General features: G+C 38.1%; 4 protein-coding genes across 5 annotated transcripts; 3 read left to right on the plus strand and 1 right to left on the minus strand.

The window, feature by feature from the left end:
* Window positions 1–1,546: 1,546 nt before the first annotated feature.
* On the plus strand, window positions 1,547–3,174 carry LOC113781224 (protein BRANCHLESS TRICHOME). Its single transcript, XM_027327123.1, has one exon. It carries the CDS (start codon window positions 1,789–1,791, stop codon window positions 2,941–2,943), a length of 1,155 nt encoding a protein of 384 aa, XP_027182924.1. The 5' UTR covers window positions 1,547–1,788; the 3' UTR covers window positions 2,944–3,174.
* Window positions 3,175–5,777: 2,603 nt separating this feature from the next.
* On the plus strand, window positions 5,778–12,185 carry LOC113781222 (probable inactive purple acid phosphatase 27). Of its 2 annotated transcripts, XM_027327120.1 has the most exons (13): window positions 5,778–5,992; window positions 6,153–6,440; window positions 6,879–6,970; window positions 7,062–7,128; window positions 7,238–7,360; window positions 7,882–7,974; window positions 8,322–8,451; window positions 8,960–9,041; window positions 9,130–9,262; window positions 9,938–10,143; window positions 10,237–10,362; window positions 10,956–11,265; window positions 11,760–12,185. In XM_027327120.1, the coding sequence occupies exons 2-13, from the start codon at window positions 6,252–6,254 to the stop codon at window positions 12,063–12,065; spliced, it is 1,857 nt and encodes a 618-aa protein (XP_027182921.1). In that variant the 5' UTR covers window positions 5,778–5,992; window positions 6,153–6,251; the 3' UTR covers window positions 12,066–12,185. The 2 variants fall into 2 exon arrangements, with proteins under 2 accessions (XP_027182921.1, XP_027182920.1); XM_027327119.1 differs by having other exon boundaries at window positions 5,778–6,440.
* Window positions 12,186–12,216: 31 nt separating this feature from the next.
* On the minus strand, window positions 12,217–16,877 carry LOC113781223 (snurportin-1). The gene is made up of 7 exons (XM_027327121.1): window positions 16,436–16,877; window positions 15,822–16,008; window positions 15,410–15,660; window positions 14,844–14,958; window positions 13,278–13,370; window positions 12,739–12,882; window positions 12,217–12,570 (listed from the first exon to the last, which is right to left on the minus strand). Exons 1-7 carry the CDS (start codon window positions 16,804–16,806, stop codon window positions 12,454–12,456), a joined length of 1,278 nt encoding a protein of 425 aa, XP_027182922.1. The 5' UTR covers window positions 16,807–16,877; the 3' UTR covers window positions 12,217–12,453.
* A 2,350-nt stretch (window positions 16,878–19,227) lies between these two features.
* Window positions 19,228–20,471, plus strand: LOC113781225 (uncharacterized protein At3g28850-like). The gene has a single exon (XM_027327124.1). The coding sequence runs from the start codon at window positions 19,282–19,284 to the stop codon at window positions 20,332–20,334; it is 1,053 nt and encodes a 350-aa protein (XP_027182925.1). The 5' UTR covers window positions 19,228–19,281; the 3' UTR covers window positions 20,335–20,471.

The following is a 20,471-nucleotide window of genomic DNA, read 5'->3' on the forward strand; positions in this document are numbered from 1 at the left end:
AAAAGGTAGTAGATGAGAACAGAGCGAAGACAAGCAAGAGTTGGAGCACGTTTCAACAATCCTCGCTGTTCTTTTTTATTTGATCTCTAACTTGCCGTCAAAATTCAAAAGGTTCGTGGACAAAAAAGTTTCCTAGTCTGGTGGACTTGGACCACTATTTCCTTCGTAGTTCAAAAAATCGAATACGTATTAGTCAGTGAATCAAAAATGAGGTTTGGTTTGCTGTCTGTCCGCTCTTGTTTGGTCATTTGGTTGACTGATATATTCAGACCTTACCGCAGAAAACCTGTGCTAGTGGCATACTGTTCTCTCTCTCTCTCTTTCTTTTTTTTTTTTTTTTTTTTTTGTTTGGGAGAAAGGGGGTGGTGTGGAAAGGTGTCATTCTATTCTTGTATTCAGGGAGAATATCACCCCATTTACGTAGACAAGGTTAGCATTATCTTACTCTTGATAGCACGTAGTACTAATCATCCAAGCGCCAGAATTAGCTTACGAAGAAAAAGAAGGGAGTACTGTAGAGGAGAACATGTTAGAAGACCATCCCATGTGAAAAGTTGTGTGGATTGATCATGAGAAGTGTTTGTTCCATGGGGACCCCCAACCATGTTACTGGTAGCACGAGGCAATTGGCATCCTGCTCCTTAGGCCAAGGCTTTTTCCTTTTGAAGGACAGAACATCAACAATCTGAGTTGGATAACAAGATAGAATAGATGGATGTTGAGATCTCCTTTTGAGTTGATGCATTCGTAAAATCCAACCGATCATTAAAACCAAAAAAAAAAAAAAAAAAAAAGCAATTACGAGGTACTGGTATCAGTTAAATCCTTCATGGGCGTCTTAAAATTGTTTTAACAGCAGAGGTATCAACATTCATCAGTCTGGAAAAATCATACGAGTTAAAAGAGGATTCCTAGTACTATTATGGTTCGAAGGTTGTGGAGGTCTACAAGCCATTAATTATAAAACGGACGACCGGAGGTGACCCTAATTAGTAGTAATGTTACTTGTGCAGGCCCATTTCTTCCTCACGCAAGAGGATTAGATTAATGAAGCTTTGGAGTTCAGTTCCTATCATGCATTCGCAGGAGAAAATCTCAAACAGATGCAAATGTGGTCCTTTACACAATCTTGATGATTTTTGTAGATGTTCTAGAATATCCACGAGGCTTGAAGTGGCCTTGACATACATGAAAAGTTTTCTATATAACTGGTCTGGCAGATAACCAGTTGAATCCTTGTGGTTTTAGACAATTTGTCCCTCATCGAATGAGCTTGTGCAGGAGGAAATCCTTGTAGGTGTTGGAAGTACTGCCTATTCACAATTTACCAACCCTGACATGTGTTCCCTTTTTCTTTTTTTGGGATTTAGAATCAGCTACTTATAGCATTTGTGCGTACAGAAAATAGGTTTGCAAGAACCAAAATACAATTTGTTAAAGTAACACCCCCCCCCAAAAACAAAAAAAAAAAAAGAAAGAGAAAAAAAAAACCGCAGTAGTAGAAACTAGGACACTACTAGACTTGCTGAATTATACGAATGACTTGCACCATCGGCTACCTCCGACATGCATCCGGATGTAGCAATTAAATACCAAGAGGTGCATGTGATGCATCTTTCCCTTTTACACTCCCACAGTCTCAGAAGCAGCTTGGACAAATGGACTTTAGAGATAGAACGGCCCTACTTGCAATTACAATAGAGAAAAGGCAAAAGCAAGAGGAAAAAAAAGGTAGACAATTCTTCCAAAGAAAGGCACATTATAGAGAAAGCAAAGCAAGACTGCCCAATGGAAATGGAAGAGATGATGATGATGATGATGATCAGCAGCAGAAGCAGCCCAGCAAATCCCAGAATTCAGTCCATTTCTAATGATCCCATTACTAATTGCCCAACCTGGAAGTTGTACGAGAACCCCTTCTACACAAATACTCCTCATAACCAAAAACATAAACATCAGCAGCACTCCCGTCAATTAGACAACAAGGCCAGTAGTAGTAATAGTACCTGTAGTACTGATCAGCTGAAGCAAGTTCATCGTATCCAGCTTCCTGTTTCAGCAAGAAAGATCGCGGCTTCCTTTTGGGATCTAACCTTCATCAGGCCTTTGATGGAGTCTGAGCTTGACAAGGCCCGAGCCAAGATCACCGAATTGAAGGCTGGGCTGGAACAGGAGCGCAAGGCTCGTAAGAAAGCAGAATCTATGAATAAAAAGCTGGCCAGAGAACTCTCGGAGGTCAAGAAAAGCAGAGAAGCATTGGAGCGGCTGTGTGAAGAACTTGCAAAACAAGTATCAACCGGCGAGGCAGAAATGAGCAGAATGCACAAGGACATGGAGGAGGAGAGAAAGATGCTGCGGATGGCAGAGGTGTTGAGAGAAGAACGCGTCCAGATGAAGCTTGCTGAAGCAAAACTTTTGTTGGAAGAAAAGCTGACGGAGTTGGAGGCCACCAAAACGAAACAGATGATTGATCGGTCCAAGGTTAATGATCAAGAAGCGCAACACCGCCACATTTTTAGCAAGGCTGATGAGAGTTTTAACAAAACTTGGTCAAGTAATGGTGGGATTGAGTCTGCTGACGATATTAATAGTATCAGTCGTGATTCCTCCGGAGAAGAGATAAAATCGTGTGTTTTGGTTGAGAAACCGGCTCCTACTACGACTGCTATTATTGCTGTGGACGGTAGCAGCGGTTCAAATGCATCTGCAGTAATTGTGGCGGCAAGTCAGAGAAGAGCTTCGCCTGAGCCTGAAAATCCGCATATCAAGCGGGGCATCAAAGGATTCGTGGAATTCCCAAAAGTTGTTCGAGCAATTGGTTCCAAGAGTAGGCATTTTGGGACCAAGTTGGAGTGTCAGAAGGCTCAGCTGAGGATACTTCTCAAACAGAAGACTCCCATCCGATCATCCAATCATCCAATACCCTTATTACCAGCTAGCTAGTTACCTAGGTGTCTTCAGGATTTTCCACTCGAAAACTAGGCATGGCATACCATCGTTATTCCTTCCCATTTACCATTTCTTCCAGGTCCCTGATGAGCTTCATACATGTCGATGGTTTTATATGTTCATGATCTGCTTTCGTATCCAAATAATATTGGAGCCAACATGTAAAAGTATATACTTGTGTCTTTTAAGAGTTAGTGATTTTTTTCCCCTCTTTTTTATCTTGCAATATACGCACTGCTGTGCTTTGTTCAAGTCATCGGTGTTTATGATACTACAATCTGAAGATTTTTTTTTTCCTTTTTGCCCCGCTTTTTTTGTCATCTGTCAATGATTGCCTTTGTGACAGGTTAAAAAAGAAAAGCAAAAAAAAAAAAAAAAAAAAAACGTCAACGAGATTGAGTTATTGTATAATAGATGAGTTAATTATACTTGAAGCTCAAGAGTAAAAATGGTATTACGTATTTTCTTGAATAATCTAGGACCATAATCAGCTAAAGGGTCAAAGGGAAAGTGAAACACCATAAGTATTGACGGCCTACTTTAGCTTTTTAATTCCTTTCTTCATGGATCTTTGTTTGTTTACTTTTCTTTATGCATGGGAAATAGTTTTTGTTACTTATTATTATTGTTGTTGTTATTATTTATAGTTTGTTACCTAATTAATTCTTCCAATAATGAAGATACACTATTCTGTAAGAAAATTTAATATCTAATAGTAGAAAGTATCAAAGTTGTTCTATATTTCCTCTTGTATTCTTACGGGTGTTTTAAATAATTCACTTTAACAATAAGTATGGAAAATGCATTCCGCTTTGGAGACGTAATACAGTCATTAAAAAAAAAATTTTTTTTTTCTGATAATCAGTTGTTAAAAATTAAAGTATCAGACGTTGGGCAAAGCCCATGATACAAGTAACGATCTATGCGCGCCGTCAACCCTCTCTTGCGTGGAAACAGTGAAATAGCAGCATTTTCAGTGGCAACTGGAAGGAACTTGCGCGCCCCAATTGCTGCTAAACTCTGACCTTCATCCTGGGCTTCAACCAGTTTCCTTTTCGTTTTGGCAGAGTTCCCCATTGAGAGGCAATTTTCCATCCATAGGAGGAGCGAGTACGTTTACATGTATATATACCAGAGTGTAACCTCTCGTTTCTGCTTCAAATGCACTACTGGACTTGGGATCCGGGAAAGAAATGACTTTTCAATCATCATATTCCCAAATAAAATAATCCTGCCTGATGTTGCATTTACCTGTTTCGAAAACTCCACTGTGTTACTACTGCCAATATCGCTCATTAGTTGTTACTTTGCTTAGTTAATGCCACTGCTTAGTCTGGTTAAGCTTAAGGTGAGGGGAGAAGCAGAAGAAAGCAGGAATTAGTAAATGGAACAAGCAATAAGTCATGTTCCTCGAAGGCCACACAATTGCAGCTCCAGCCTCAAGGCATAAAGCAAAACAAAACAACCGACTTGGTTGATCGTCATTCAAGAAAAGAGAGACGGGAAAAGAAATCCAGTTTTTCAATTCTTGAGTAAATCGGGGTGGTAAACTTTGCCACAGAGAGGGAGAGAGAGGCTTTGATTCTCTCTGACTGATCCAACTTTGGTACGTGACGCTCATTTGGATTACCCAATTCAGCAGCAGTCCAGACCAGAGTAAGTAATTACTACTAATTAGGGGTACCATGTGCAGCAGCAGCTAGCTCCAGCTCGATGCAATGCAATTGTTTTGCATTGCTCCATCTTTTATTTTATGCTGTCTTATGTTGTGCCATTGTCTTTGCACCCGTATTTAGATACATTCTCAGAGGCTGCAGCCACGCCATTCAATTTGTTCTACATCCATTATCTTACTATATCCTGTAGTGTTATTTCCTGGTATTAGGTGGTTTTGTTTTGATCGTTAACTTCGTGCTTCGACATCTCTATTCTTCTTCTTTCCCCCCGTGCCAAAGGATTTGGTAAATTTCCGGTAAGTTCAACCTTGATAACGTGAACGCCCATCAACCGGACCGGGTGGTTGCACTCGCGGTGGATGGTATCCTCCTATAATTTAAAAATCTATGTATAACCCGTTTATTGTTTGGATTAAGTGTCACAGTAAGGATGCGCTTGGTAAAATTGAAATTTAAAAACTGAAATTTGAAATCTGAAGTTTGAATTCATTAAATTATTGAATTATTAAGTATTAAATTTAATATATTTGAGTACATATTGCATTCAGTGATTAGTGAATAGGTTATCACTTAATTTTGAGAGTAAGTTTTGCCTAAAAAATTCAGTACCATTTAATTAATTCAAATGTTCAATTTTTGGTTATCAACGGTTTGAATATGTTAAGGGTTGAATTGGATTATTAAATAGGGCCTTAGTTTTTTTTAATTAAAACTAAGGGTCAACGGTAAAAAAGTCCAAACCAAACTAATAAATTGGCAAATTCATTTTTTCATTACTTTTTTTCTTTTTTTTTTTGGTCTTTTCTTTCTCTCTCTTTTTGGGAACTGAAGAGATGATTTTGAAATTCTACACTTTGGCCAATAAAATCTTAATTTTCTCCAAATACGTAAGAGACGGAAGGAAAATATAAAACAAATAAATAAGAAACAATAAATACCAAATCTTTTTTTAATTAATTACAAACATCATTGTAGACTTTTAAATCAAAATTTTAATGGTATTTTCTAGTTCTTATTTATTTATTGGACTCCAGGTATTAAATTACACTTGGCTATTAATGATGGCTTTCTTTTTCTCTCTTGGTCTTGACGACCTCTGATTCGCCCCTTAGGTCATGCAAGTACATTTCTGCTGTTGCTGAGTTGATTATCTGTTTACTGGAAAAACTCCTACAGATTTTACCGTCCCCAAGGAAAATGCACGAGCAAAAGAAAAAAAAAGACACTGAAGAGTTAAAACAGAAGAAGGGTAGAGAGAGAACCTTCAACTCCGTGTTGAGTAGCAAAAAAAATCTCGAATTGCAGGCTGCAGCTGATGAGTTGCTGACGTGACCCTCTACAAGTTGGGGCTATCTGCAGACCAAACGGTACCAAGGCTCCAATTCAAAGTCAAACTGCTAAAACTATCGAATAAACTATCGCATATCTCTTGCAATCTCCACTTATCTTGGTTTCATTGACTCTTTAATATTCTTTCTTTCTGATTTTTTGGCTATCCTTTTCACACCGACACTCTTTGGAAGTCAGTGATCCGATCCTCGTCAATAAACAATACGAAGAAGCCCCATTTACATCAGAAAGCTCCAAGCTTTTGGATAAAAGTGGTTGGACAATCCAAGGATCAAGATGAATAGTCCTACTAGATACGTAGCGATGTTGTTTTTGCTGATGCTGCTAGGTTCTTTATTGGGCTCGAATGTTGCTTCCGCTCATATTGGGATTCAGCCTTTATCCAAAATAGCAATTCAAAAAACCACTCTTGCTCTTACTGACTCTGCAGCCATTAAAGCCTCTCCTATTGCTCTTGGCTTGAAGGTAATCAAATATCACAATGCTCCTTTCGAATATGTTTGTAGTATTAGTTGAATCCCATGAGCACATGGTATTAAATGCTGAGTTCCCTACTTTAGAAAAGCAGTATCATAAATTACGAAGTTGTTTGCTTTGCTCTGTTTTTTGATGTTATGGTGATCGCCATATATGGACAGTGTCTAGTTGCTTTTACCACTGGCTATGTGAAAGCGACACTGAAAACAGCAAATTTCTCAGTATCCTGGCCAATTTCATTTCTTACTGTCAAAGCCATAGGTTTTCTTTGAAGTGAATTTGTGCAGGTTGTTCCTATGAGTTTTCATACCCCTACCCGTATGGATATGGTAGGAACATAGAAATGACCAGATAATGTAGACTTTTGAATAATGTCAGAGTCCCAATTTGAAGTCTGTGATGCATTTTTGGGTAGTGTTATTGCAGGGTGAGGACTCTGAATGGGTAACTGTTCGTTTTAAAAACTCTGCACCCTCTCGGGATGATTGGATCGGAGTATTCTCCCCAGCAAACTTCAAGTAATTTCCAGCTTTCTACTAATTTTAACTTCTAAGCTGTTAGTCATTATGTGGTAGTCACTGTTTTAAATGGAATATTTGCTTTTTTCAGTGGATCCATTTGTTCCTCGGAAAATCCAAAAGAAGCGACGCCATATCTATGCACGTCCCCCATAAAGGTGAGACTGCTCGTGATCCCATATGATAATCTAAATTGGAACAAGAAGTAGTTGTCTACTTGAGTTTTCTCTGACCAATATCACCTGATGTGAATTTCCACTGTTGCAGTACCAATTTGCAAACTTCTCCAGTTCCTCTTATATAAAGACGGGTGAAGCTTCAATCAAGTTCCAGTTGATCAATCAGCGAGCCGATTTCTCCTTCGCATTGTTTTCAGGCGGTTTGTCAAACGTCTGTGAATTTTCTGTCTCCCTTAAGTTTCATTTGACTTTTATATTTAGCTGCAGAGACTCTTGCTTCGTTTCCAACATTTCCAACAGGCCTTAGGATCTCAGGGTAAGGGGAAGGGATGTGGAGAGATCAGTGTTCAGAATGATCTGTACTAAAGGTTCTTAATAGATGGATTACGTTATTTATGGACAGGTTTCATAATATCCATAAAATCAACTGGTTGATAACAGAGTTTCCTGCAATGATTTAACATCCATGGTATTTAACTGCACAAAAGTTGCTCCAAATGACTTCAAAAATAGTGTCAGAAATCAGCTTAAATCCAAACCTTCTTAACACAGCGTGAGAGTCCAACTGCACTTGAAGCCCTTATGTCTTTGTTTATTGGTTCTTTGTTGCATTGTTGTCTTTCAGTTTCTCAAAATTTTTGTTCTTCAGTAAGCTGACTTCCCACTTTGAAGATCACATTAAGTTACTGTTAATAATTTTCTGTCAAATAATGTATTGTTCATTTCATGCAGCCAAGCTTACTAGCAGTTTCAAACCACATAACTTTTGCAAATCCTAAAGCACCTGTCTATCCCCGCCTTGCTCAAGGAAAGTCTTGGAATGAAGTAAGTTCATGGCTACTAGTGGTTTTGGAAAACTGCTTCTTTTTTGTTTATGTTCTCTGTTTAAATATTTCTGGTTGAGCTTATTTATCTGTTAATTATGCAATCTTGTAGCGTAGAATGTGCAACTTAAGTGAATTTACTTTCTTTCCTTGAGATATTGGGGGTTTTTTCTTTTTCTTTTTGGCGTGATACATAGAACTATTTAGGTTGCTTGATAAGAAACTGCTCATTTAAAATACCCAAATTGGCATGCATAATGATTTTTGTCACATTTTGCTTAATGGGATTTCAAGAACTGGAGTTTAACCATTCCTACAGCCACCCCCACCCTTTCTCTACATGTGCAGATGACAGTCACCTGGACAAGTGGCTATAATATTGATGAAGCCATTCCATTTGTTGAGTGGGGATTGAAGGGTCAGAACCAAAGGCGGTCACCAGCAGGGACACTGACATTCCAACAAAATAGCATGTGTGGTATGAAATCAGTTTTGATGTGCTTGCTGGTATCAGTTCTTTATGTGGAAAATTGTGATCTTTCTTAAACCTTCTTTGAAACTTGAATCAAGATTGACAGATGGTCTAATGGAAATTGATTGGGAACTATTCTTGGTTTTGTGACCAGAGCATCAGCACATTACTTGTAGAAATTGAAAGTGAGATGCATAAGATGAGACAGTAATTCATGATGATATAAGAACTAATGGAGTTATCATAACACCATAAAGTTATCAACCTCTGTATTGCAACTTATTGTTGGTTTGGAAAATTCCCAGATTGATTTGTTATGTTGGAGGCCTTTGGCTTCTGAGTTTTCAACCTAGATGATTTCAAAGTAGGAGTTAATAATACTTAATAATCATGTCAACTATCTGGGTTTTTCATTTTGTCTCAACCATGCGCATCCATTGGTCCTAACATCAAATGCCAGATTAACTGAGAGAGTCAATGCATAGCTTATAAAGTACTCTAAAATGATGTGTAGGTTCACCTGCTAGGACAGTGGGTTGGCGTGATCCTGGTTTCATACACACAAGCTTCTTAAAGGACCTGTGGCCAAACACTCTGTGAGTTTTTTCCCCAAAGTCTGTTTCTTTCAGTCTAAGTTCAGTGACATGTACATTTCAACATTGACATGTGATAAATATTTTTCAGGTATTCCTACAAAATGGGTCACCTATTACCCAATGGTTCATATGTTTGGAGCAAGGTATACTCGTTTAGATCATCACCTTATCCAGGACAGAACTCATTACAGCGTGTAATAATATTTGGAGACATGGGAAAGGTAAAAGACTTGCTTTAGCTATATGATCTCTTGCTATATACTGTCCTCCAGTACAAAGGCATGGAACGGGAAGATAAATTTAGAGAATGAAATTAATTAATTAATTGGATCTTTTACAAAATCAATTATTAAGGACAACATTAGGGCATCTACTTCAACTTTTAGTATCAATGGAGGCCTGAAGAACTTGATTCATTAGTAAACAATTATTTGTATGAAGTGTAAAAGGTTTCCATTGTGCAATCCTGTTTATTGTAGGAAGCCTTATCCCAAACCCTTTTTTCTTTCACATTGATTCCTTTTGGTAAATTATCCCTGGATTTCAATTCGTAAGAATATCATCCACATATGGATGCTTACCTATTCAGATATGTATGATCCTGATCTCCATGAACTCCTGCAAACTGGAAAATGCAGAGATGCTAGCATCAGCACTTGTAACTTGAAATGTTTTGTTGCAACTCCTATTAGAGTATGCTCTTTTATGCATTTGATATTGTTTTGGTGCACATGTTGACTTAGTTAACTGCTTCGAGCTAAAAAAGTTGACATCTATTAAAAAATCCCAAAAAAGCTCAGAGTGATTGTATGAGATACACTTCATTGAAAATGATCACATTGTGTTTTCTCTATACAATCCATTCAGCTAGTAAGAAGAAATTCTGTGGCTTTCAGGGAGAGAGAGATGGCTCCAATGAGTACAACAATTATCAGCCAGGCTCACTTAATACCACTGACCAACTGATTAAGGATCTCAATAACATTGATATAGTTTTCCATATTGGAGATATTACATATGCGAATGGCTATATATCACAGTGGGACCAATTTACCTCACAGATTGAACCCATAGGATCTAGAGTGCCCTATATGATCGCGAGGTTTGATCCTTTTACAGTACAATTCTTGTCAGTTTATTTCTATCTATAAATTTGTCAGAAACCTGTTAATACATATTTAGTTTCTTGTAACAGTGGCAATCATGAGCGTGATTGGCCAGGTACAGGATCCTTTTATAATGGCATGGACTCTGGAGGAGAATGTGGTGTGCTTGCTCAGAACATGTTCTTTGTCCCTGCCGAAAATAGAGAAAAGTTTTGGTAAGCTTCAACTGTTTTTCCGTACTAGATATCATAGCAGAAATTTAATGCAACCTGTAGCACAAGGATTTGAAAAATGGTCGTATCCATTGTATGTTTTGTTTGGAAGATATCTGTGGTGTAACAACTTGGATGATTGAAAGTTAGTAAAATTCATCGCAAAGAGCCAGACCAACTCATGAGATCTGGTCAAAGTTTCAATTGAACTATTAAGTATTGTTGTAGATGAACTTTTCCCAATACTGTAGTTCTTCTTAAGTGGATTGCAAACAATCTAAATGATAATCTAACCATTTGAAGTTTTGGAATTATGATTATGAGTTTTAATCTATTTTGGAAAGTAGTCAGACCATGTTTGATTTGACAATAAAGTATGTTCTATTTCCCGTGGTTTTGCAGACGTGTACAATGGCTTTACAATAGAAGATTTTAAGCCAAAAAAAGGCAGTCTTTAGTTGAACTTCTTCTACAAAAAATGATTGGATCCTACCATTAGTAGCTATGCTTTGCAATGTTTTGTGGTCTCAGTGAAGTAGGTTTTCTTTTTGGTCATTTGTTGAAGACTGTGAAGTGACATTTGCATGCATGTACAGGTATTCAACCGATTTTGGCATGTTTCACTTTTGCATAGCAGATAGTGAGCATGACTGGAGGGAGGGATCTGAACAGTATAGGTTCATTGAGAAATGCCTGGCATCAGTGGACAGGCAAAAGCAGCCTTGGCTAATATTTGCTGCTCATCGGGTCCTTGGTTATTCTTCAGACAAATATTATGGCATCGAAGGCTCATTTGAAGAACCCATGGGACGGGAAAGCTTGCAGAAGCTCTGGCAGAAGTATAAGGTGGATATTGCCTTCTATGGCCATGTTCATAACTATGAAAGGACCTGCCCAGTTTACCAGGTAAAGTTTTGCTCCGGACTTGAAAAAATTAGAATTGCAACAACAATTTTCTCTCGGAGGCCCCTAAACTAAAGTGCGTAAATGATTTCTAGATACATGTCGAGGACTAATTGTCTTCATTCATCAACTTCAATGGGTTTGTTTGGACTCCTGATTGTTCTGTTGAAAGAAAAAAGAACATAGCTAATCTCCTTAATGTATAACATTAAAAATAAGTCATATAGTGCGACTACAAGCCTGTACTATGTTGTATGGAGCTGTTTATAGGTTTAATTCATGTAAAGCAATCAGCACGTGAGCTACTGCTTTCAAAATAAGACCAGAACATTAGATGAATTACCTGTAATCACAGTAAGCATGCGTAAAATTGGAAACTATAGGTCTCTTAATTTGTACATCTGTACCCAACTTTTTCAGTTTGAGGTGACTTGTCATAGTTAATTGAATCACCAATCCTTGATCTCCTGTTACCGTGGAGTTTCCTGATGATGCAGAATCAGTGCGTGAAATCCGGGAGGTCGCACTACTCTGGGGTTGTGAATGGCACGATCCATGTGGTGGTTGGAGGCGGAGGAGCACATTTGTCTGAGTTTACCACGGTTAACACCAGTTGGAGCCTGTATAAGGATTACGACTGGGGATTCATCAAGCTCACCTCATCTAACCACTCCTCTCTTCTTTTCGAGTACAAGAAGAGCAGAGATGGAAAGGTTTATGATTCCTTTACGATATCAAGGGACTACACGGATGTCTTGGCGTGTGTTCATGATGGTTGTGAAGCAACCACTTTGGCATATTGAATTAAACAGGTTTACGGAAGGGGTCATTTTGTAGATTGATTTACAAAATAAGCCTCTTTTACAGCATGTTGCTGCCAAATGTTTTACAGAATAATCCCAATTACATTCTCTTTTTCCTTATCGCACGTATGTATTCTAGCAGAACTCATGATAAACCAAGAAGCCACAAGGAATCTAAACAGAATATAGCAAACAAGTTATTATGGGAGCAGCTTGTGGTACAACCATCGTTGGAACACACTAGCACCGGTATTTTAAACAATCATCGCGAGGCAAGCAATGATCTCCTAGTGACAACTATTAATTTCAAAAACAAAAGTTCTCCTAGCGACAAACTATTAAATTCTCCTAGCGAGGCATCATAGGGTTTCTTCTGCATATAACGTGTTTAGGCCGCCATTTCCACATCATGGCTGGCAATATCACCATCACCTAAAGGGCCAATTGATGCAAAAAGATGTTCAATTTTCAAGGGAGAGTGCCGGACAATGTACTGGAACATTACCTGCAACATGAAAACCAATGTTTGTTATCAATGTGCCTTCCACAACCAAATGCTTAAGTGACAAACACAAGGTATCTTCTTGCAGAGAGGAACATCAAAAATTGAAAATCAGTCAAAGAGAGGCCAAAGCAAGATAAAAAAAAAAAAAATCTAAATCTTGTGACCCACCTTGGAGTAACTATCCGCAAAAGCACGTGCACGATTGGATTGGCCAAGGTATTGCAAATCTGCCTTCTCTAACTTTCCATCTACAAAACTTAACCCGCCATCATTAACAGCAAAGCGTAAAAGATTTCCAGCATGCAGTCCAGTCTGAAGATCAAAAGAATTATCAGCACCTCAACAACAAAAATACTTTTAAAAAAAAATGGAGTATCAAATTGTAGTATATTGCAGTATATGGTAAAAGTTCAAGTGGACTTAGGACTGAATTCTAGAGCTTGCACCAAGAATAGCATTAAATCAGTGCAGAAATTGCGTTCTTCCCTAACTTTAAGCAGTACAAAACCTATATGGCTCGGTAAAGCTCAATATGTTGCCATCTGCAACTTCTAGATAAGAATTTCAGAAGGGGATCCAGATCATTATGGAAACTTTATTTTCTTTCAACAAACACAGAAACTTCTTTGATATTTAAAACACTCTAATGAAACTTAATTCTTCACATTTTATACTCTAGAAATTAAGCTGCACAGATATATCCAAACCTTTTGGATGAAATCCTCGTTCAACCAGCCAAATATAACAGAAGGATCATCAGATGTGGCAAGCCTCCCATCATCCTGTAACTCCAAGACCAACTGGTAGAAATCACCAAAGAAAAATTATGCACCAAAGCAGTTTGTGTCCAAACTGATAGAAAAGTAGAACTAAATGATGAAAAGGTAAACCCAGAATGACAAGGTTATGAAGTCCCAACATTATCAATTTTTTGAAACACTAACCAGCCGTTTGGTTCATGGATTCTGAGGGTAGTCAATGGGAATAACTATTAATGATATTCACTGATGGTGGTGTTTGGTACTCTACTATGGTAATGAAAGACAAACTCTTCAATCATCATTCCTGAGCAAATTGGGCACTTTTGATGCTGATTATCCATTATCCCAAAAAAAAAGCAACAAAAAGATGCACTCCCTTTCCCTCTCTTCCTCTCTCTTATCTTCATCCCTACTCACTCACCTGTCCCTCTTTCTATCCCTATCTCCTGTGTAATATTCATTCGATTTTCTCTACCCATGCTTCTCTGCCTCATCATTGATTACCCAATTCCCATTGTTTTTACCTCTTAGCCCACCCTCTTTCCTAATCCTCTCTTCAACGGGAAACAATGCAAGCCAAGCTAAGGAGATATAGTTAAGGCATGTTTTTCTAATGGTGATGGAGGTAATTGATTTTAAAACATTTAATTGACAGTAGAAAGAGCAATCTTGCTATTCATGGTGGATCAAATTATAGGTAGTAGTTGGTGATGATGGTGGTGGTTTTTCCAGCTTATGAAAATTTTGACAAATAGTTTGCTTTCACTGAAATTGGTAGGGATGATTTGAAGATGGGAAATATTCCAAGTTTGGCAAGAATAGATTATTGATGTTGGTGGCTGTTGTTGTTGTTAGCAATGGCTGACTGGAGGCTGTGCAGCTGTAGAATTTCGTTAAGAAGAAAGAACAAAATTTGGTGAAGAAAAACACAGAAATTAATTTTACATATTAAAAAATAATAAGAAAATTCAATAGATTCCCATTGCACCACAACTAACAAAATTTGGTGAAGAAAAACACAGAAATTAATTTTACATATTAAAAAATAATAAGAAAATTCAATAGATTCCCATTGCACCACAACTACCAAACACGTGAAAAGGGATGACCAAAGCCCATTATAATTGAGGGCTTCTGGAGCACCAACCAAATGGGTGGTAGGAAAATTTAGATGCATGGCGAAACAATGGGTGTGTCAAAACTACTTAGGGCTGCGACAAGATACTAATGCAAATCCAAATGTAAGCAAGCAATTAAGCAATTTCAATCATACACCTCATGCGCCAACAACATATCCCATCAAATTCCAGAACCCAGGTTGCTGATTAAGCGACACTCTGATATAGAAGGTACACAAATAATTTTCTAGGTGGTTTCTGATACAATGTATGCCAATAAGAAGATTGGCCGGAAATGATCATGACTGAATGGGCAAAGCATAAGGATTCTTGTTTGTCAAATGACAAGTCATATTATAAAAAGCCTGGTGAAAAGAAGAATATCAAGTTTCACCTGTTGCTGGTTCGGAACTTGTCCCTTACTATCCGTATCAATAACATACTCGCTACAATTTTCATCCTTCCAGACCAAAGCTAACGGTGTATTTCCTGTCTGATAATGGGCATGCCTACAAAGGACCAAACAAGCAACAAACGGAACAATGCATCTTGGTGAAAAATTAACTGAAAAATGCTTAAGCAAAAGACGAGCTGCATACTTCCGAAAGAAAAGTACAAGAGGGAAGTCCATAGCAATCAGAAGAAAAGCACACAAGATTCCAGATAATGAAACACATTTGTACTAATGAAAACTACAGATGGTTCAAACAGATAATTGAAACATCCCCAATAAACACCAATCAGAATGAGGTTTGAAGCAACTGAAGTTCATCTGGTTGCTATCAATCCAAAAAAAAAAGAAAGTAATTGGCTTTCCAGAGCAATAGCCTAGTCTATCAAGTATCAGCTTCATGATCTGACCAGTAGAGCTAAACATGAATCCAACACCTTAAAAAACTAAGAATCAGAAACAAGAAATACACAGACACGGAAAAGGAAACAAGATGTAGAATAGCTGACTTGTTGTAAAATAGTAGTCCATCTTTGACGTAAGGCACTGGTCCAATGTAAGCAGTTTGCAGACCTTCCTGATCACAGTTGTAGACGGGAACAGTAGCAAATCTGTATTTGTGGAAAGTCGAGGGAGTATCACAAGCCCCTACCTCAACAAGCTTGCTGTTTAACCAGAAAAATCTAAATTCAGCAGTGCACTCATACAGTGAGAATCCTGCCCAACAAACCATGTCAATAACATAGTATGTTTGGTCTGGCTGCAAAATCACATGAAAATAATTCACCCCATTACATCACTGTTAATACGGAATATCAAATACCCTTAGAGCACACACAAAATCCCAGACAGTAAATACATGCAGGGAAAGAAAAAGGGAAAAAGAAATCTTGAGGAGTAACGTTCACACGGAGAATGTACCTCATGAAATATACAGTCAAGTATACAGTATGATTGACCGGACCTAGAGACATTATTGATCCTGGCACCGTTGGGTAGTGCAGACGGAAAGCGATGCAAAAGGATGCCATTGCGTAACCTACTAACTGTTGTCCCATTAGACGAAACTACAAAACATCGTTTCCCTGCTGGTCTCGCAAATACATACCTTTTAAAAAAGAAAAAAAAAACCATTTTTGTACGTAAGAAGTAGCTAATATTAGCTCAAATTAATATGGGACGCAATCAACAAAAGCGACTAATTCAATTCATCATGCAAGAACTGTAATCAAACTGGGATTTTGAGAAGCATCAAAAAGATTGATCATTTCATTCAGTAATGGGATTCTGCGAATACATACCTCCAAAGATTCAATTAAATCAAATAAATAAAATTTTAAGGAAAAAAAGGTTAGAATTTACTAATATTAGCTCAATCAATAACTAGGAAGGGCAACAAAAGCATGATTTAAAAGTTAAGAACAAACATAGTTTGAACGAATACACGTACGATCAAATTGGAATTCACATTTTTATTCAGTAATCGGGACGTTTAAAAAGCGTCTTGTTAGTAAGTACCACTAAAAAGAACTAACCAATCAGTATTTAGGTTAGGAGGGACATCAATCATCCATTCAGGGAGCATGAGCTGCTTGGCGAACCAGCGACGAGCATCAGTTCCTCTAAGTTTGGATGCCTGTCGGACATCATAGGTTGTAGCGGGGCCCTGGTGTTGTTCTGCGTCGGGCTCGATTTCGAGTTCGAGTTCGAGTTCGAAATGGGATTGCTCTTGGGAAGGGGATTTGGGCTCGCTCTGAAAGGAAAGGACGGAGGAGGCTAAACAACGGGCTCTACGCTGAGCGTCGAGGCGGTTCTCTTTCTGCCGCAACAGAGAGAGGTCTCGCCGTCTTTGTTGGTCGGAGATCGCCGGGCGTTTGAATGGGCGCCGGAGATCATGTGGAGCCATTGCTGCTCTGTTGTTTCGCTTACTGATGATCCCTTTCAAATTTGGATTTGATTTGATTATCGGGGCGGGCCGCGGGCTGGCTTGTGTTCTCCAATCTGTGTTTTGTTTTTGTGGTTAAATTACTTTCAAGTCTTTCCTTTTTTTTTAAAAAAAAAAAAAAATTTTGGGGTGAATTTCTTGTAAGTAATTACCGACAGGGTTTCCTAGCCAGAGTGCTTCTCATATTTGTGTATTTGTGGGAGAAAAATACCCAATATCCAAATATACTTTTCGGTTTTGTTTGATTTACTGATGAAATAATTTGTATTTAATTGATTTTAATAGCATTTGTAAGAGAAAAAAAAGGGATCAAAATAGTGTGTGAAAAATCACAAACCAAACCAAACAAAGCCTTAGAAATAACTAATAGCAGGTGAAAATGTAGAAATTAAGATTAAAATTTTAAGAATAAAAATTATAAGTTCTGAATTCAAATTTTTCTTACGGAAGGAGAGTAACTAAAGCCTTTGTTTGCTTCAAATGTTATGCCTATTGCATCACCCCGTTTATTTCCAATGTAACCAGGATAAAAATAAAATAAAATTCAAATTTTTCCTTTTTCTCTTACTTAAATTTTAAATCCATCTCTCCTCTCTTTGCTTTAAAAAGAATTAAGAAGAAAAAAAAAAACAATAGCATCTTGGGAGGTTATCTCCATTCTCCACCTCCTTATTTGTCTCGACCAATTTGGAGTAACAAACAAGTAGAGTGCTTTAAATTTGGTCTAAAACGCAAAGGTCATTGGCTTAAACGTTCCATCTAAAGTTTAAAAGGATTGTTGATCATTACAATTTCTTATTAGGTGGCACAGGGGCAGACATACATGCATTCAGACATCAAGGCTTTTAACTAACTTGTTTCAATTGTGATCCTTTTGCGTAAAAAAAATCGATAATATGAATTATTGTAATAGTTTTAACTTATATGCTTTAGACATTTTTAGATATGAGTCGAGAACTTTTGCTACTTCTTAACTATCGAGATATACGTTATATAGTTCTTTGGACCGTTGCTCAAATACACTAAGCTTTATATTAATACAATCACCTATAGTTACCGGAAAAAAAAACCACATACTAGCACTCTACCCTTGATGAACTTTTTACTAATTTTCACAAAATATACACTAGTACGAAGAAAGGAAGGTGTCATGATCCCCTCCCCGCTCATTTTCATTGCTGGATGTGAAACTTGGCCTCTTCTTCACAAGTAGGAGCACATATTTTTGCGGTGACAACACAAAACAATTGGGTCTGTTTGGATTGTAAGTTATTTGGGATTATTTGGGATATTTTTACTGTAGCACTTTTTGTGATGTGATGTATGTGAGATAAAAAGATATTGGGAAGATAAAAAGATGTATTGGAAATTGTAAAGATGATGTAAGCAAATAAAATTGGGGAAATATGAAGCAATTAGTTGATGTGGCGCGAAGAAGACTGTCCCGTCCTTTACTTTAACTTGTTTATATTGACTTAAAGTGTCCTCCTTCAATTAACAAGAACATAATAGTAATTAATACTACTATTAACTCAAAATGGAGACTTTCCTTTTCATTTAAGATTCATCAATAATGATGAATGATGGAACTCCCAAAAAAAAAAAGTAAAAAAAAAGGGGACTTTGCATTAATCTTTGAGCCAGAAAACGAAATCTCATTTTTTATTACGTTTTGAACTTAAAAGTCTCATTCGGACCTGAAGTTTGAAATTGAAGAACCAATAATTACAACTTTCTTAGCCCTTGCGGGTAGTCCGATTGATTTTATAGCTTAGTAGTTATCAGCAGATTTCATAATCGATTTTTGTATATTATTTTATTGTATATTTTTGAAACAAGTGCTTTGTTTGGCACTTGAGTTTTTTGCCAAGTTTATCTGTTAAGTTTTTTAAAAACTTTAGTTACAATAACTTCAAAAAACTTTTTAAAGTTTTTAAACTATACATTTCAAAATATTCAAAAATTTACACACTTCAAAAATGTTTTAAAAAACTTTTACAGTAAGTTACAGTAAAGTTTTAAATAAATATTTAAAAAACTCACTTGTCAAACGAGATTTTACACAATCTTAGAAAATTAGTCTGTCCGAAAGATTAGAATGCCCGTCAGTCAAAAAAAAAAAAACAACTACTTTCTTGTTATGGTTAATAGTTACCGGCAGATTTCATAATCAATTTTTGTATGTTATCTTATTATATATTTTTGAAACAAGATTTCATACAATAGTCTGCCCGAGAGATTATGATACCCGTCGATCAAAAAAAAAAAAAAAAATTATTCTTGTGGTCCAAGTCAGTTGCCATTACGGTGCTGCTTTACCCTTTTTCATTTTTAACCGCTTCGGTTTGAGTTCACTCCCGTCGCTGCCTTTCCCACTCTTTTCTGTCCTTTCTTCTCGTCTTCCTTGAGAATTCAAAATAAAAAAAAAAATAAAAAATGGGCTGCATTTCCTCCACCCTCCTGACCCATGACGACCCTGACTTCTCCCAAATCGGCGGCTCCTCCTCCGCCTTTGCCCACCACATTGTCAAGCTCACCTCCACCACTTACGGTCTCTTGACTCTTGACCCCCCGCCACCACCTTCCTCCGACCTCGCCTCTCCCGCCGGCACCATTGTTCCCCCGACCCCGCCTCCTGGCTTCACTCTCAGTCTCACCTCACTGTCCTCCGATCTCAGGTCACCCCTCAAACCCGACGACGACATCATCAACTCTTGGGAGCTCATGGCTGGCCTCGACTCCACTCCACCTCCTCACCACCCTAGCTTCCGATTCTCCCCTACTCCTTCCATTTCCACCTCCACCACCAAAGAAAACTCGAACCCGAATCTACCCTCCTGCTTCACTCAATCCAACCAAATCCCCACCTCACACGACCCCCGCGACGCCGTTTTAGCTCCCTCAAGGAGTTGCTCCTCCTCATCCCTTTCCCTGGATGAATTTGAAAAGCTCTGCCCTCCTAATGGGGAATCTAAAGTGGTGATATACACCACCACGCTGAGGGGCATCCGCAAGACCTTTGAAGCTTGCAATGCCGTGAGGTCTGCTATTCAGGGGTATGGAGTTCTGATTTGCGAAAGAGACGTTTCCATGGATAGAGGGTTTAGGGATGAGCTCAGAGAACTAATGCTGATGATCAAGCCTAGACCCTGTCACAGTGGTAATTCTAGTTTGATGATACCTCCCAGGGTATTCATAAAAGGGAGATACATTGGCGGGGTGGAGGAGGTCATGAGAATAGCTGAAGATGGGGCTTTGGGGGGTTTGCTTGCGGGGTTGCCCAAATTGAGACTCGGGCATAATAATGTTTGCGATGGCTGTGGGGGTGCCAGGTTCTTGCCTTGCTTTCAGTGTAACGGCAGTTGTAAGATGGTGTCTCCAATGGAGGATGAGATGGATCAAACCCACAATTCCCTGGAGCGGACTGTGGTGGTCAGGTGCTCTCATTGTAATGAGAATGGCTTGGTTCTCTGTCCCATTTGTACCTAGCTAGTCTCATTGTACCTCAAAATTACTGCTACTACTATAACTATGCTCCAGTTAACATGACCATGGATTTCTTTTATCCGGTTGCCTCACCATGTCGCTCATTCTTTGATATTACATCTGCTAGTGCCCTGTTTGAA

The sequence above is a fragment of the Coffea eugenioides genome, chromosome 8, assembly GCF_003713205.1.
Source record: "Coffea eugenioides isolate CCC68of chromosome 8, Ceug_1.0, whole genome shotgun sequence".
Classification (NCBI taxonomy): domain Eukaryota; kingdom Viridiplantae; phylum Streptophyta; class Magnoliopsida; order Gentianales; family Rubiaceae; genus Coffea; species Coffea eugenioides.